This window comes from Octopus sinensis, linkage group LG2 (genome assembly GCF_006345805.1).
Source record: "Octopus sinensis linkage group LG2, ASM634580v1, whole genome shotgun sequence".
Taxonomy (NCBI): Eukaryota; Metazoa; Mollusca; class Cephalopoda; order Octopoda; family Octopodidae; genus Octopus; species Octopus sinensis.
The window spans coordinates 182,477,863-182,493,836 of NC_042998.1; the positions used below are offsets into that span (position 1 = coordinate 182,477,863).

General features: G+C 36.6%; 1 protein-coding gene across 1 annotated transcript in view; it reads right to left on the reverse strand.

The window, feature by feature from the left end:
- Window positions 1-2,074: 2,074 nt before the first annotated feature.
- LOC118762221 overlaps window positions 2,075-15,974 on the reverse strand; it is a 162,601-nt gene continuing 148,701 nt past the window's right edge. The window contains exons 42-47 of the mRNA XM_036500766.1: window positions 13,738-13,835; window positions 12,523-12,600; window positions 11,014-11,101; window positions 8,965-9,015; window positions 4,584-4,712; window positions 2,075-2,333 (exon numbers count right to left, since the gene is read on the reverse strand). Coding sequence (XP_036356659.1) covers window positions 4,602-4,712; window positions 8,965-9,015; window positions 11,014-11,101; window positions 12,523-12,600; window positions 13,738-13,835 — 426 coding nt within the window. The 3' untranslated portion in view covers window positions 2,075-2,333; window positions 4,584-4,601. The remainder of the gene's footprint in view (window positions 2,334-4,583; window positions 4,713-8,964; window positions 9,016-11,013; window positions 11,102-12,522; window positions 12,601-13,737; window positions 13,836-15,974) is intronic.

The following is a 15,974-nucleotide window of genomic DNA, read 5'->3' on the forward strand; positions in this document are numbered from 1 at the left end:
ACTATTTGTCCACATGGTTCCCTCTACAAGGGTCCATCTTAATCAAGCAACTTCAAAACCATGGTTATAGTTAGTGCAGGCATGTGCAACCTGCTGCACTTGAGCTGAATGCAGTCCTTTATGACTTTCTGCATAGCACACATAATGTCCAAGGGTAAGTCAAAGGTTGATACAGCTTGGCACCTGATTTGGCCACTGATTTCTACAGCTGAGTGAACTGGAGTAACATGAGATAAAGTGCCTTGCTCAAAAATACAACACACAATGCAGTCCAGGAATCAATCTCACTACCTTATGATTGTGAGGTCAACACTCTAACCACTGAGCCATGCACCTTAACTCATCAAAAAAAGTAGCCAAAAGTGCACAAACTGTACATTGTGTAATGCATAGGAAGAGAACTATGAATGAGTTCATCATCATCATCATCATCATCATCATCATTTAACGTCCGTTTTCCATGCTAGCATGGGTTGGACGGTTCAACTGGGGTCTGGGAAGCCAGAAGGCTGCACCAGGCCCAGTCTGATCTGGCAATGTTTCTACAGCTGGATGCCCTTCCTAACGCCAGCCACTCCATGAGTGTAGTGAGTGCTTTTTACGTGCCACCGGCACAGGTGCCAGACGGGGCTGGCAACGGCCACGGTCGGTTGGTGCTTTTTACGTGCCTCCGGCACAGAGTTGTTTAAGAAAAGAAGAAGCAGGTAGGCATCAGGTGTACTGGTGGTGAATTTCAAGAAGCATGGAAGTTTTGAAGGATGTAATGTCCTGACAGTTAACAACTGATGTGGCTAATTTATTCCATACTTCAGCAATTCTGAGCATGAAGAGATGAGTGCTGAAAGTCATGGGTGCTGTGTTGTTTTTTGATTTTGTAAGCATGTCCACGAGTGTTAGACATGGAATTCAAGAAGGTGCTCGAAGTTGTTGTTGGAAAGATTTTGGATAATCTAGTGAGTGCCTACCAAGTCAGTTGCCAGATGTTGGCGAGTAAATGTGTCCATGCCTCGGAAAACAAAGCATTCAGCATATAGCAGATGCCTGACAGTGGGTATTTGTTTGGTTGCATATTTCTGAACAGGTTCCTGGGGATTGATAAGCTGAGCTAGATAGGGTGATACACACTCTACATGTAAATGTACTATAGCCTATGCAGCTTTAAAAAAATAGCTTAAAAGGTCTTCATGAGTAATGCTAAGAAACCCTTAATTTTCTTGACAATTTTAGAGATGTGGTTTGTCCAAAGCAAATTGTTGTTGACAATAATGCCCAAGTTATGTTGACTAGTAGACTCCTTAAGACTGGTGTTGTTGATATTTACATAATGTTAAAGATTAGCAGGAAAAAAATGTCTATGGTGAGAAATCTGCAGTTTCTCATTACAGACTATAGCTTCAGGTTTCTATTTACAATAACTGAAAATGTTGTTTACATGAGTAACAGACTCAGTACCAATCTATGAAGTTGGGTTTCACAAAACTTGAAAGAAAAATGCCAGATCAAATGATTACATTTACAGGTTATTCAAGGCACTGTCAAAGATATGCAGAAGATACAAGAAGTTTAGCATGTAATATGATTCACTTATGCAATTGCATCCATGCTTGCATCTTGCATGTATGTGCATGTTTGCATGTTAAATGTGTAAACATGAATACATGTGAGCATGTATGTATTTGAACATTAATACATGTGTGCAAGCAAGCATGCATGCATACATACATACACACATACATACACACATGCATACATACATACATACATACATACATACATACATACATACGTGCACACACACACACACATACATACATACATACATACATACATACATACATACATACATACATACATACATACATACATACATACACACACACACACACACACACAAACACAAACACACAGAATGCATTGAATCAGTCTTCCAATAAGTCTTTGCAATTTGTTGTCTACTTAGTGTATGATTACATAAAATGTTGCACAAAATTCCAGTATCCCATACTAAAATAAAGCAAAAAAGAAATTGTCCTGAATTTTGTTATGAAAAATATTTAATAATTTTTATCTACTATATTTGACACATATTTAGAAAACATATTATGTACTTTATATATATTTTATAAAACAATATCTGGCATTTACACTGTCTCTTCAGTGCGTCCACTAAGTACCATCCAAAATATATAATTGCTAAGTCATGAAGAACACAAGATTGATTGATGTATCTTCGTTATATCTGGCCGAGATGAGTGGCAATGTATGATTTTTCACATAATATTTGAGTAGATTCTTAATTCACATCAGTTGTTCTTCAGTGGAGACAATCAGAGCTGCAATAAGAGAAAATTATTGTAAATTATTGCTATTGTAAATATTTTACTGTAATAAAAATAAATAACTAAATCACAGGTGCAGGCATGGCTGTGTGGTACAAAACTTGCTTCTCAACCACATGATTCCAAGTTCAGTCCCACTGTGCAGCACTATTCTGCTATAGCTTCGGGCCGACCAAAGCCTTGTGAGTAGATTTGGTTGACAGAAACTGAAAGACGCAAGCCATATATATATATATATATATATATATATATATATATATATATATATGCATATATATATACACATGTATATACACAAGCAAATGTCCCCCATCAATTGGACAGTTTGCAAAGGTGAAGAGGGTTAGCTTGGACGGTGTTAAGTTGTGGAGATGTTTGGGGTTGTTACTGTTGGTTAGGGCATTAAAGATTCCTGAGACGTTAAAACTGTTGACTGTCTCTTCTAAATAAGGAAAATTGATTGATAGTGAATCTTAACACAGTGAACCTTTTCAAAATTGTCATGAGGCCAATGAAATGAAGGAAAACTGTTCAGCCTACAATATATACAACTTCCAGTGAAATTGGGCATCATAATTAACCTTAAACTTTTTGCTCTCAAACACTTTCACATTAAGGTAAGCACAATGTACTCTTCCATAGTACATACCACATGTTGACACCTATACGTTAAACTGAACACTGTTTTATCTCCAAAGTGAATATTGCAAATATTTACGTATTTTATTTCAATTTTCCTTGGCGTATTGGTAAGAACTATGGGATAAGTAACATTGGTTTCATTTGAAGGCTAAAACAATCGCATGTGTAGCAACATCTGATAGTTTGGTCGGTCACGTGATCACGTGATATATGTGTGTATGTATATATATAGATATATAAATTAGTAACAGTTGTGGTAGAGTAGAGGAACTAGTCAATCCATTACAGCCATTTCTAATGACTCTTTTAATTGATTAATGAAAACATTACATCATGATAAAAAAAACCGCTTTCATCAGATGAATTCATGAACTTCAAAATTAAGGACATTCAAAAGGATTTAATATCGTTTAAAGTCCACGGAGCAAAATATTTTCAGTGATTCTGATACTATTTCAGTAATATATAGTTCTTAAACAAGAATGCTTTTGACAGTGACTTCAAAGTTTTGGCCATTTAAGTCACCATGGGACTTGCCATCTACCTACATCCTTTTGAAAAAAGTTGATATATCCAATTACAAAGTGCTTAGATATTGGACTTTGTACTGTTGACCTTTCTATTGTCAAATCAGAAGTTTTAAATTCAATAATACCAAATGCAACAAAAATACTGTCACACCTTGTGCCCAATTAACAAAAGAAAAACACTTACAAAGTTCTACATACAGGAATAAATTCTAAACAATAACATAAGCCCAAGTTTAACCGATTAAAATTTTCTAAAACACCCCTCCATAACAACCAGCCTTAAAAACCTAATTACCATTCCACTGAAACCCACACACCCAAGGAAGATTTTTACTCAGCAGAGACTATATAAAAGCAAGACTATCTCTAATGATGGCTATATAAAAGCAAGACTATACTCTAACGATGGCTTAGTTGGCCATAGCTTCGAAGTCACTGTTAACAACATTCTTGCTTAAAAATAATAAATTTGTACTCTACAAAAGTATAGGGTAACCCATCAGATTACTGTAAAAACTATTGAAAAGGTTGCAAGACGCAACGAAAATTTTAGGAAAATAAAAATAAGAAAAAACTGGAAAGTTTACTGGTGAGTATGTTACATTAAAAGGCACAAAAAGAAAATGACACTCCCCAGACACAACAGAATATGCTTCAACACACGAACTCATATAAAGAATCTTGCAAACCAAATCTAAAAACGAAATACTGTAAAATTGTTTTTATTATAACTGAACATAAAAGCAAACATTAATATATATATATATAAGTGCATATATATGTATATGTGTGTGTGTGTGTATATATATATATATATATATATATATATATATATATAGAGAGAGAGAGAGAGAGAGAGAGAGAGAGAAAGAGAAAGAGAAAGAGAAAGAGAAAGAGAGAGAGAGACAGATAGGTAGGTATGTAGGTAGATAGATAGATAGATAGATAGATAGATAGATAGATAGATAGATAGATAGATAGATAGGTAGATAGATATATAAGAAGTAACATGGATATTTAACAGAATGTTAACTTGATAAACAAGATAAATAGATTGATGAAAAGGTCTAACTTTGTATTTGTTTCAATATCATGCTTCAGTAGCAGATATTTCTGAAAAACTTGGGTAAGGAACAGTTGGTACATCATAATGGACATTTGGTAATATATTGCCTTCCTTATCACATGTAATGTCTGTTGACTGTAAATAATAAGAGCACACATTATTTATAATAAAGTTAAGCAGAACAAACTTATCAAAATCATACTTCCAATTTTTCTTAAACTACTTTGGTATATTATTTGCATATCCACGAAGATGTAATTTGGAGGAATAGTGTATGTTGGGAAAAACTGTGCTACAAGTTGGTAGTAGATAGTATATGAAGTAGTGTCAAGCTAGTGAAAAATCTGGTGCAGTGAAGTGGTTCAACTAGAACTTAGCTGGTATTTCATAAATAAGAAAACCAACGGTAAAAATCTATCTAAAAGGAGCTTGGAAATCAGACATTAAATTGATAGGAGGAGGTGGAGTAATGATGATGATGGTGATGACGATGATGATGATGACAATGATATACATTTTTGAATTTTTATGCATTTATTGGACTCTGTAAATTCAATAAAACACGCCACCTTACGTGTGCAGGTGGCATGTAAAAAAAACCACTTGAGTGTGGCCGTTGCCAGTACTGCCTGACTGGCCCTTGTGCCGGTGGCACATAAAAGCACCCACTACACTCTCGGAGTGGTTGACATTAGGAAGGGCATCCAGCTGTAGAAACTCTGCCAGATCAGATTGGAGCCTGGTGTAGCCATCTAGTTCGCCAGTCCTCAGTCAAATTGTTCAACCCATGCTAGCATGGAAAGCGGGCGTTAAATGATGATGATGAAGATGATGATGATGATGATGTTTAGTAATGTGCTAGTACTAACATTAACAATAATAATTCTTTCTGCTACAGACACAAGGCTTGAAATTTGGGGAGAGGGGTCAAGTTGATTACATTGATCCAGTGGTCAACTGCTATTTATGTTATTAATGCCGAAAGGTTGAAAAGCCAAGTCAACCTTGGAGGAATTTGAACTCAGAATGTTGAGCTAGAAAAAAATGTTGTTGAGCATTTTGTCCAGCATGCTAACGATTCTGCCAGTTCACCACCTTAATAAGGATGATAATAATAATAAAAACAATAACATAACAATTAATAATAATTACTATTGGTGGAAGGTAGAATCAGTAGAGTAATCAACTAAATGGTTTGTTGTATTCAGGCGAGCTGGCAGAATGGTTAGCATGCCGGGCGAAATGCGTAACCGTACTTCGCCTGCCGTTACGTTCTGAGTTCAAATTCCGCCGAGGTCGACTTTGCCTTTCATCCTTTCGGGGTCGATTAAATAAGTACCAGTTACGCACTGGGGTCGATATAGTCGACTTAATCCGTTTGTTTGTCCTTGTTTGTCCCCTCTGTGTTTAGCCCCTTGTGGGTAGTAAAGAAATAGGTTTGTCGTATTCAGTTACATCCCTTACAGTTCTAAGTTTGTCTCCTACTGAGGGAGACTTTTCCTTTCATCCTTTTTACTCAATAAAATATGAACCAGTTAAGTAATAAATCCAAGTGTCTGTATGCGCTCAAAAGGTGTCAAAATAGCTTCTGTAGTTCCAGCAAAACATGCAGCAGTGCCTTTCCTGACATCTTTTGGCAGATTAGTTTTCCTCAAGAGTATTTCATTGTAATTCTGGTAAATTCCAAACATAGCTGCAACAGACGTTGACTTTTGTTACAAAGGAGGCAGAAGCCCACGGTATAATTGGCGTAGACCTTCATGATATATTTGTTTATAAGCAGTCTCACTACTTGCACCATAGAGCTGCTGACGAAATGTCACCTTGTTAATGGGAAATGTGGCAGTAATGTTGATAAAGGCAGCACCATAACCACACAAAAATTCAGCATAGCTTTTGCATCTTTTCATTAAAATTGGTATTTCAGAATTACTTAAGTTTGATGGATCCATGATACAGCAAAGACTGTTTGATTCCTTTTATGCTATTTTCAAATGAAAAAAATAAAACTGTAGGTAATCTTTGGTTTGAATTATATTTAATTTCCACTGGTGCCCCTCCAGATCCTTCCTCTGAAAATTTGTGGTCTTGTGCAAAGAATGTGGGCAAAAATGCTTTGTAGTATTTATTCTGGTTATTTATGTTCTAAGTTCAAATCCCACTGGGGTCAACTTACCCTTCCATACTTTCATCATTATCACCATCATCATTCAATGTCCTGTCTGTTGTGGCATGGTTTCTATGGTTGGATGCCCCTCTGGGTGCATTTAGGCAGCACTGACATGGTACTAGCACATGTGCTTTTTAAGTGGCACTGGCACCTGACAGGACAAGCCCGTATGTGTGGAAGACAGTGATTTTAATTAGCTTGATATGCTTTACGAAGTATAGCAAATCACCACATCTCCTGGTCCCTTAAAATTTCCTCAGTGAGGCCCAGCATCCAAAGATCCTTTCTCACCACTTTGTCCCATGTCTTCCTGTGTATCCTCCACAATTAAAGCTCAGCACTTCTTTATGTAGCTGTCCTCATCCATATACAATGCAGCTGTCCTCATAAAATACCAGTCAAGAATAGAATCAATTCAATTGACTAACCTTTCCCCAAAATTTCTGGTCTTGTGTCAAAATAAGGTAGTGAACGGCAAAATCAATATAGTGGTGGATTAAATACATGCATTTAATTTTTAGTTCAATTCTTACTTTGTCAGTCATCTTTCTGGGACCATTAAAATAGGTACTACCCTAGTACTGAATTCAATTAAATAGACTATACATGAAGGTGAGCTGAAAAGTTCATAAGCTGACTATGAAGGAGTGATGTTAGAATTGTGAAACTTGGCATTTACTAATATTAACTTTTCTTATTAATAACTGCATTGTTTCCTTCCAGGTAAAGAACACTTCAAAAGTAATTAGTAGTCACTTCTCTTGAAAAATGGACAAATTTTGGCATCATGGTGTTATCAAGTACCTGGGCATTCATGCTGACACGGTTGCTATATTAGGGGAGGATGCTCCAGTTTTATCAACAGTGGAAAAGTGAGCAGCTGAATTAAGAGAAGCATCAGTCTTGAAGATGACTCAAGGTCTGGACGTCCTACAACTGCCACCACCAAGGAAAACATTGATTGTGTTCACCACATGGTGATGATGGATAACAGCATTTGACTAAAAATCAAATAGTCAATATTGTTAGCATATCTCATGAGAGAGTTGAGAATATTCTGCTTGGTGGGTGCCATGTTTTCTGATACCTGATCAAAAGCCCATCAGGTTGATCACATCACAGGAGAAAATCTGATATTGTTTGAGGCAACTCCAGCTGGTTTCCTTGAGTTATTCCTAACTCAGGATGAGGGTTGGCTTCATCACTTTGAGTCAGAGGCAAAGAGACTATCCATGCAGTAGAAACAACCCTCCTCACCAACTCCAAAGAAGGCTAAAGTCATGGAAGGTGTTGGCCTCAGTTTTTTTTGGGATGCAAAAGGCATTGTGTTTATTGATTATCTTCAAAAGGGCCACACTATCAATGGAGAGTACTATGGTAATTTGCTGAGGCAGTTACAATGGGCTATCAAGACCAAATGCCCAGGAGAACTGATGAAAGGGTCTTGTTTTGTGAGGACAATGATCCAGCACACAAATCCTTGCTTTCAATAGCTACAGTGCACAACTGTAGCTTTGAACTGGCTAATCAGCTTCCCTATTTGGCTCCGTCTGACTATCATCCATTTCCCCAACATGAAAAAACTTTTGGCTGGGAATGAGTATCACAGTAGTGATGATGTCATGTCTGCTATTGATGACTTTTTTGATCAACAAGATGAAAATTTCTTCACTAATGGGATCCAAGTAATTCAACGCCAATGGAAGAAGTGTGTGGACCACAAGAAAGACTATGTTGAAAAATAAACCTCATTTGGTCACATTTTATAAGAGTATTTTGGTCAGCCTGTGAACTTTCCAGCTGACCCTTGTACATTGGCCAAAATTTTGGAGATGTCTAACTGTGTTATAAAATATTAACCCTTTTGTTACCAACCCGGCTCTGGCTCTGAGTACAAATGTCTTGTTTCCATAAGTTTTGAATTAAAATCTTCCACCAAATCTTAGTCACAATTTATGTTCTTAACACTAACTGAATGATAACTAAGTTATTTTACTAAATTCTTTGTTATATTTAAAGTAATTGAAAGAAACACAGAGAATTTCAAAATAAATACAGTAACGAAAGGGCTAAGTATGTATTGATACAATTTTTCAAGCAACTGGTAGATGAAATATTGAAACTTAAACTGTTCCTTAAATATATAGATTCATTCTTAATTCATTTTGTGAAGAGAAGCATCACTATATATTAAACTGAAATTTCAAAAATACTTACACATAATTTGACTTGCATAGGCTGCTCTTTGGTAGGAAGCGGGTTATTTATCTGGAATTTAAATAAAAAGAAAGAGGAAATCAATAAATTGTGGCATTTCATTTCAATAAATTAATTAATTTAATGCTTCTGTAAAGGGAACTGGTTGCTTCTTTACACTTTTGGGGTGCAACTTGGGTGCAACACAATTTCCTTTCCTTTTGTTTCTAGAAACTACCAGTCAGGAACGAAACGCAAGTTTAAAAATATATACAATTCTTTATTCTCTTGGTTCAACAATGAAACACGATGGTATACTGGTATCCACCTAGTTCAACACAGCAAGGCTGAATTCTAACGTTTGTAAGCTTCTTACAACAATTCAGCAGCAATAGAACAGGTTAAATCCTAAGCGTCTGGGACAGGAGAATAGGCTGAACCCACGTTTAAAAATACGTCCTTTCTCTTCTATCGCCGTGTCTCAAGTCCCCGACGCTATTAAGGAACGCTATAGAATTTCTTCTTCAGTCTCTAGCGCATGTGCATGAGGGAACTTCCTTATGTCTTTCCAGAAGGTTCCAAAAGGTTCCAACCCCGCACACGCACACTGAAGAAGGACGCTCCGCACACGCACACTGAAGAATGACGTTGCATGTGCGCACACTGGAACATGACGTCACTATACTTCCATAACTCAGCAAGAAATTCTTTGGACATTCTTTGTAGATCATAAAAGAAGTAGTACCTCCCTTTTAACACATATGTCATTGGAGGGTTTAAGTTCATAATGACAGGTTAAAATACACCTGACCACCACAGCATTTAATACTAGACACTAGAAATATAAAAAGTAAATGTCCTCAGGATCTATAAAAAAGAAGTTGTTCATAAGACAAGAGATTAACTCTGACCTTTTCAAAGTGGGTGAAAGATAAATATCTTCTTGGCTCAGACACTAGTCTATGACAGTATACTTTTTGAATGTTCTTGGCAAAGATCACCTTGTTGCAAGAATCTGGACCATCACCCCAGTTACCACTTTCTGTCCTTGGTTTTTCCTACATACATAAACTTGCAGAGATGTTTAGCTTGGGTGGGTATCAACCACTTCAATCTCACCTGCCTGAGAGCCTGTAATGGTCCAGAGCTCTGTACTTAATCTTTTAACTAATGTATTAAGAATAATTGACATTTATAGAATAATAAGCTCAGGAAATGACACATATGAAGTAAAGTGTTCTTTCCTGATATGTCCTGAGATGTGAACTTATGATATTTCATCTATAGCTACACCACTTTTATTATGAATAATGAAATTTTTATTGCTTTCTTCTACCTTTCTTGTAATATAGCAAAAGAAAAAAAGAATTGTTGTTTCCCTGAATGCAAATGAATAAATAGATCTGAACAGGTCGCGGTCTCAAAGCGACGAAAATACTTTGACAAATTAAATTTAAATGTTGAAGTGAATCTAACGGTTTTTGTGTGTTTCTTAAACGACTTATAAACACCTTCCATGTTGCACTTGTTTTCATTCCAGCACATGATCTCAGATCAGGTCACTTACTATGCAAGTACATCTCCATTAATCAATACTGCTGAATCTTAACACTTTATAGGCCAAATGAAAGCACTAATACCATCAACATTTTGTTCTAAGTGTTTAGAAACTAAATATAGTGGAGAAGTTTCTAGATATTTTACCAGCTTCACAAATGGATTTAAGATCTGAACTCACTATAATAAGATAATGAAATATTTGTCAAATTTGCAATCCTTCTGGACTCACAAGCTGTGAAGTGTACCTTAACAACATTCCTATTAGAGATAGATACATTGAACTGTTGAGAGTTACTTGTTTTTACCATGAACACAATAAGCATTGTGCAATTGATAATAGTATAAACCATCAACTTGGTAAATACATTACCATCCCGTTAAAGGAGCCAGTTTCAACAATTAATGAAGGGAGTCAAAGGCTCTTACAGAATACAGAACATGATATAGTCAAAACACAAATTAACTACTACAGCTTACAATGTTAGAGGTGAAATAAAGAGAAAGACTTACTTTATAAGTTATTCCTGCATGGTGCATCAAGCATGACTGTCTTTGTAGAGTTTGGCGTGTGTACATTTCATTCCTAAGGGCATTGTAGCTATACATCAGAAGAAGAAAGAGAAGGTAGTTGAATTTATTTAACATCAATATTTCAAAACTGATACAAATTTAAAAATAAACAACAACCCCACCCAATGATCATTATATACAATGCCCTATAAATTCTATCCATCCATTGAAGTCCTATAGCCCAAGGTGGCTGGTAGGTTCACAGTATACCTAGTGGTATCTATCTCCTCTCTAGCTATTGTTTGCTTTTGGCTTCTCTGCAAGCTCTTCTGCCCTTTGACAGATTTTATTTTAAATTCTATTTGGCACCCGTACACCCTGCTCATGTAGCAAATTGGGTGGAGGGTACCAATTTTGTCACCAACCACCTAGCTGTGAATCAGATTGTATTGGGTTACATGCCACAAAATAATCTTTGGTCGGTGTATTGGTCATATATAGGTGGTGAATTCTCTGTCAGTTTTAACAATCAGCACTCATTTGTTTAACCAATTATGTTTTTACTTGTGAAATTAATGTGTTAACAACTGAGTATTCCACAGCTATGTGTATCCTAAACACAATTCTTAGACTGGTGCACTCAGCATGATGCGATGTTGCAAGGCTTGACCTCTGAAATACAAGCACAATTCAGGCAGAAAGAGAGAGAAATAGAAAAGGATCAAATTCACCTCTGGACTGACACTTTATCTAGTGACCACCATAAATGGAAAGACAAGGTTGATCTCAGTGGGATTTAAACTCAGAGTGAAGAAAGCTGAAGCCAGTATCTTAAGGCAGAGGCTGGTATATGCTACTTAAATCCATTTGGTGACAATCTTGGATTCTAGAAAGCATTACATAGAATTCATATCTTTCTGAAGTGTATTAGTATTGTTAGTAAAGTTATTTCAACAAGGAAGTGGAGGCGCAATGGCCCAGTGGTTAGGGCAGCGGACTCGCGGTCATAGGATCGCGATTTCGATTCCCAGACCGGCGTTGTGAGTGTTTATTGAGCGAAAACAACTAAAGCTCCACGAGGCTCTGGCAGGGGATGGTGGTGATCCCTGCTGTACTCTTTCACCACAACTTTCTCTCACTCTTACTTCCTGTATCTGTTGTACCTGTATTTCAAAGGGCCGGCCTTGTCACTCTCTGTGTCACGCTGAATATCCCCGAGAACTACGTTAAGGGTACTCGTGTCTGTGGAGTGCTCAGCCACTTACACATTAATTTCATGAGCAGGCTGTTCCGTTGATTCAGATCAACCGGAACCCTCGTCGTCGTAACCGACAGAGTGCTTCCATCCATCCATTTCAACTAGGAATAAAAATTTGAGTGCATATTTCACTCACCAAGGAATATATTGTAATCCCAAGATACCAATAACAAGTACCAATTCATAATGGTCATACTGGAAATATAATTAAACTGAAACTTTTAAGCTTAAGAAAATAGTCTCAAGTATACCTATGTTGGAGAATTTGGATCTTTTTCTCATAGAAGTTTGTTTTGCTATACCCTATATCCGGTATATCAGCAAATGTACTGTAAAAGAGATTTAAAAAAGAAATTTTTTGTTATGAATTGTTTAAAATTTCATTACTTTATATTCAATAAAAAATATTGCCGGCATCAGCTGTTAGTTGTTGGAGCACTGCATCCTTCAAAACTTCCATGCTTCCTGAGATTCGCCAACACTACACCTGATTTTCTCCCCTCCATACACAAGCAAACATGTATCTGACTCATACACTGTTCACCTTCCAGACATTTGTACATTACTGTATATTCTTTATATGCACTTTTGACAAGTTGTGATGCACCTGAGCACTGTATACAATAATTTCATTATTACTATTATCATTCTATATGAATTTTAAATTGAAACTTTGGTGGAAGAATATAACCCACAAGACACATACCACAGTTTCAGATGCAATAGCACCTAATCTTACCTGAAGCAACCAGATTATTTTACTTTGCCATTGTGAACTACTTCTCCACATTGATAGTTTTCGGAAATTGTAAAAGGATCTTGAAATCTTTGTATAGAGATTTTTACAGAGATGAATGAAGCTGATTGTAAATAAGAATAAATGCAATAATACCTCAAAAATGCAAACTCTCAGGTGTCATATTTATTTATTTATGTATGTATGTATGTATGTATGTATGTATGTATGTATGTATGTATGTATGTATGTATGTATGTATGTATGTATGTATGTATGTATTTATGTATGTATGTATTATGTATGTATGTGTATGTGTGTGTGTATGTATGTATGTATGTCTGTATGTATGTGTGTGTGTGTATGTATGTATGTGTGTGTGTATGTATGTATGTATGTATGTATAAAGGTAGAATTTTATGCCATCCTGTTGATGAACCCATCACTTTAAATCTTGCACTTCTAATAATCCTTTATTACATATAAACTCTTCATTATAAGGTCTGAGTGATTATGGAACTTTCTATCCATTATTGTATTTCCAATGATACACTAACTGCTAATTGTTGTATTAGCCATACCAATGGTCACATACAACCACTCATATTCTCCTACATTGAAAGAACTTCACAATTAACAGCAATGTGAAAAATAAAGAAAACAAGTGATAAATTATTTTAAAAAATTTAAATAATTTTTCATGCTAATGAAGTTAAAGAATGAAATGTACCTATCCTTCAAAATTTTATATTTTTTTCTTGGTTCAATCATGCGACTTTGTTCCAGGACTCTAATTTTCCGGTGAAGTTCCTTGTTTTGTTCCGTAAACTAAAAATAAAATAAAGTTATTTACTTTGCAAAAATTACTTTTTAATTGCTGGGTCTGAAGGAAGAAGTGCTTATAGCTTTTGAAATTCCTTCGAGGGATTGGTACAGCTGACAGCATTAACATTTTACATAAACTTATTTCTTTATTACCCTCAAGGGGCTAAACACAGAGGGGACAAACAAGGACAGGCATAGGTATTAAATCGATTACATCGACCCCAGTGCGTAACTGGTACTTAATTTATCGACCCCGAAAGGCTGGAAGGCAAAGTCGACCTCGGCAGAATTTGAACTCAGAACGTAGCGGCAGACGAAATACGGCTACGCATTTCGCCAGGTGTGCTAATGTGTCTTCCAGCTCGCCGCCTTTTACTTGCATGGAAATATAGGGAGAAAGTTAGGGAGTGTCAATGTTCTGAGGATGAAGAATTGGGTTTGATGCATAGTGCAGGGATGTAAAACAAAATGTGGTAGACTGGGGGGAAGATGAGAAAAGGGAGCTTAGAGTGACTGAGACTAGCCTAGCCAGCTTGCAGGGAGCAGTGACCGGATGGAATTATATGGAAAAGAGGATAAAACAGAAAGTTATTCAATGGGTTCTTAACTTCATTTGGATATGTTTTGTTTGAATTTATAGCAATAGACTATTTTGATTGGTTGAAATTCTCTGGTTAACTTCAATCTCTTATCTCTTGTTGCATGTTAGTGAAATAGTGAAGAAATATTAAGAGAAGGAGAATAAGGAAATGGATAAATTGGGAACACAAAGGGATAACCACTGTTTATTAAAAGTATGCACAGAATGGTCTAAGAATTGAAGAGGGAGCTGCGGAGGGAGAGAGGGAAGAGAAGAGAGAGAGAGGAAAGAGAAAGAGAGGGGAGTAAGAGAGCGAGAGAGAGGTAAGAGAAAAAGAGAGAGGGGGAAAGTGGGAGGGTGAGAGAGAAGACGGGAGACTGAGAGAGAAAGAGAGAGAGGGAGAGAGAGAGAGAAAGAAGGGGAGAGAAAGAAAGAGAGGGGAGAGGAAGAGAGAGAGGGAGAGATAAAGAAGGAGAGAGAAAGAGAGGAGAGAAAGAAAGAGAGGGGAGAGGAAGAGAGAGGCAGAGAAAGAGGGAGAGAGAAAGAGAGAGAGGGGAGAGAAAGAGATAGAGGGAGAGAGAAAAATAAAGGAGAGAGAAAGAGAGAGGGGAGAGAGAAAGAGAGCGGGAAGAGAGAAAGAGAAAGTGAGGGAGAGAGAAAGAGAGTGAGAGGAAGGGGAGAGAAAGAAAGAGAGAAGAGAGATGGGGGAGAGATAAAGAGAGAGAAAGAGGAAGAGAGTGGGGAGAAAGAAAGAGAGGGAGAGAGAAAGAGTGGAAGAGAGAAAGAGTGGAAGAGAGAGAGAAAGAAATGGGATGTGAGAGGGGGAGGGAGAGGTATGTGGGAGGAGAGGGAGGGAGATGTGGGAAGGGGGAAGAGGTGGTGAGTGAAATGTGTAATTTCATTGAAGAGTGAAAAAAAGGTGAGAAAAAAAGAGAGTAAGGCAAAGAGTGAGGCAAAGAGAGTAAGGCAAAGGGGGAGAGTGCTGAGTATTAAATATAAAATTATGCATAAAGTATATAAAGCAAATATATATAAAGTGCATTATGTAATCATCATATTCCAATTTCCTTCATTTTTTAATGATTAGCAGATGAGTGACTATCTTTTGATACAGACAGAACACAGGTTATGTTTTCGGGTTTTTTGGATTAAGTTTTCAGAAATAATCTTACAAGTTTACCATTAATTTTGTGAAATATTCACGGGTCCCACTAGTTATTATAAATATACTTATTTTTGGTACGTGTAAACATCATAGAATGGTGGAAAACTCCTATTTTCACTTCTCAGTAGAAGCTATTTCATTGCATAAATCGGACAAGAACATATCTATTACATGCACCAGGCCTGAAATTTGGGGGGAAAAGAATAGTCAATTGTATTGGTACCAATACTTGACCAGTACTCTGTTTTATTATCTTTAAGAAGTTGAAAGGCACTGTTGACCTTATTGAGATTCAAACCTGAAACAAACAGCCAGAAAAAATACTGTAAGGCATTTTCTCCAACATTCTAAGAATTTTGTCATTCCATCTCTCAGCAAATTAAATAAACAAGGATCT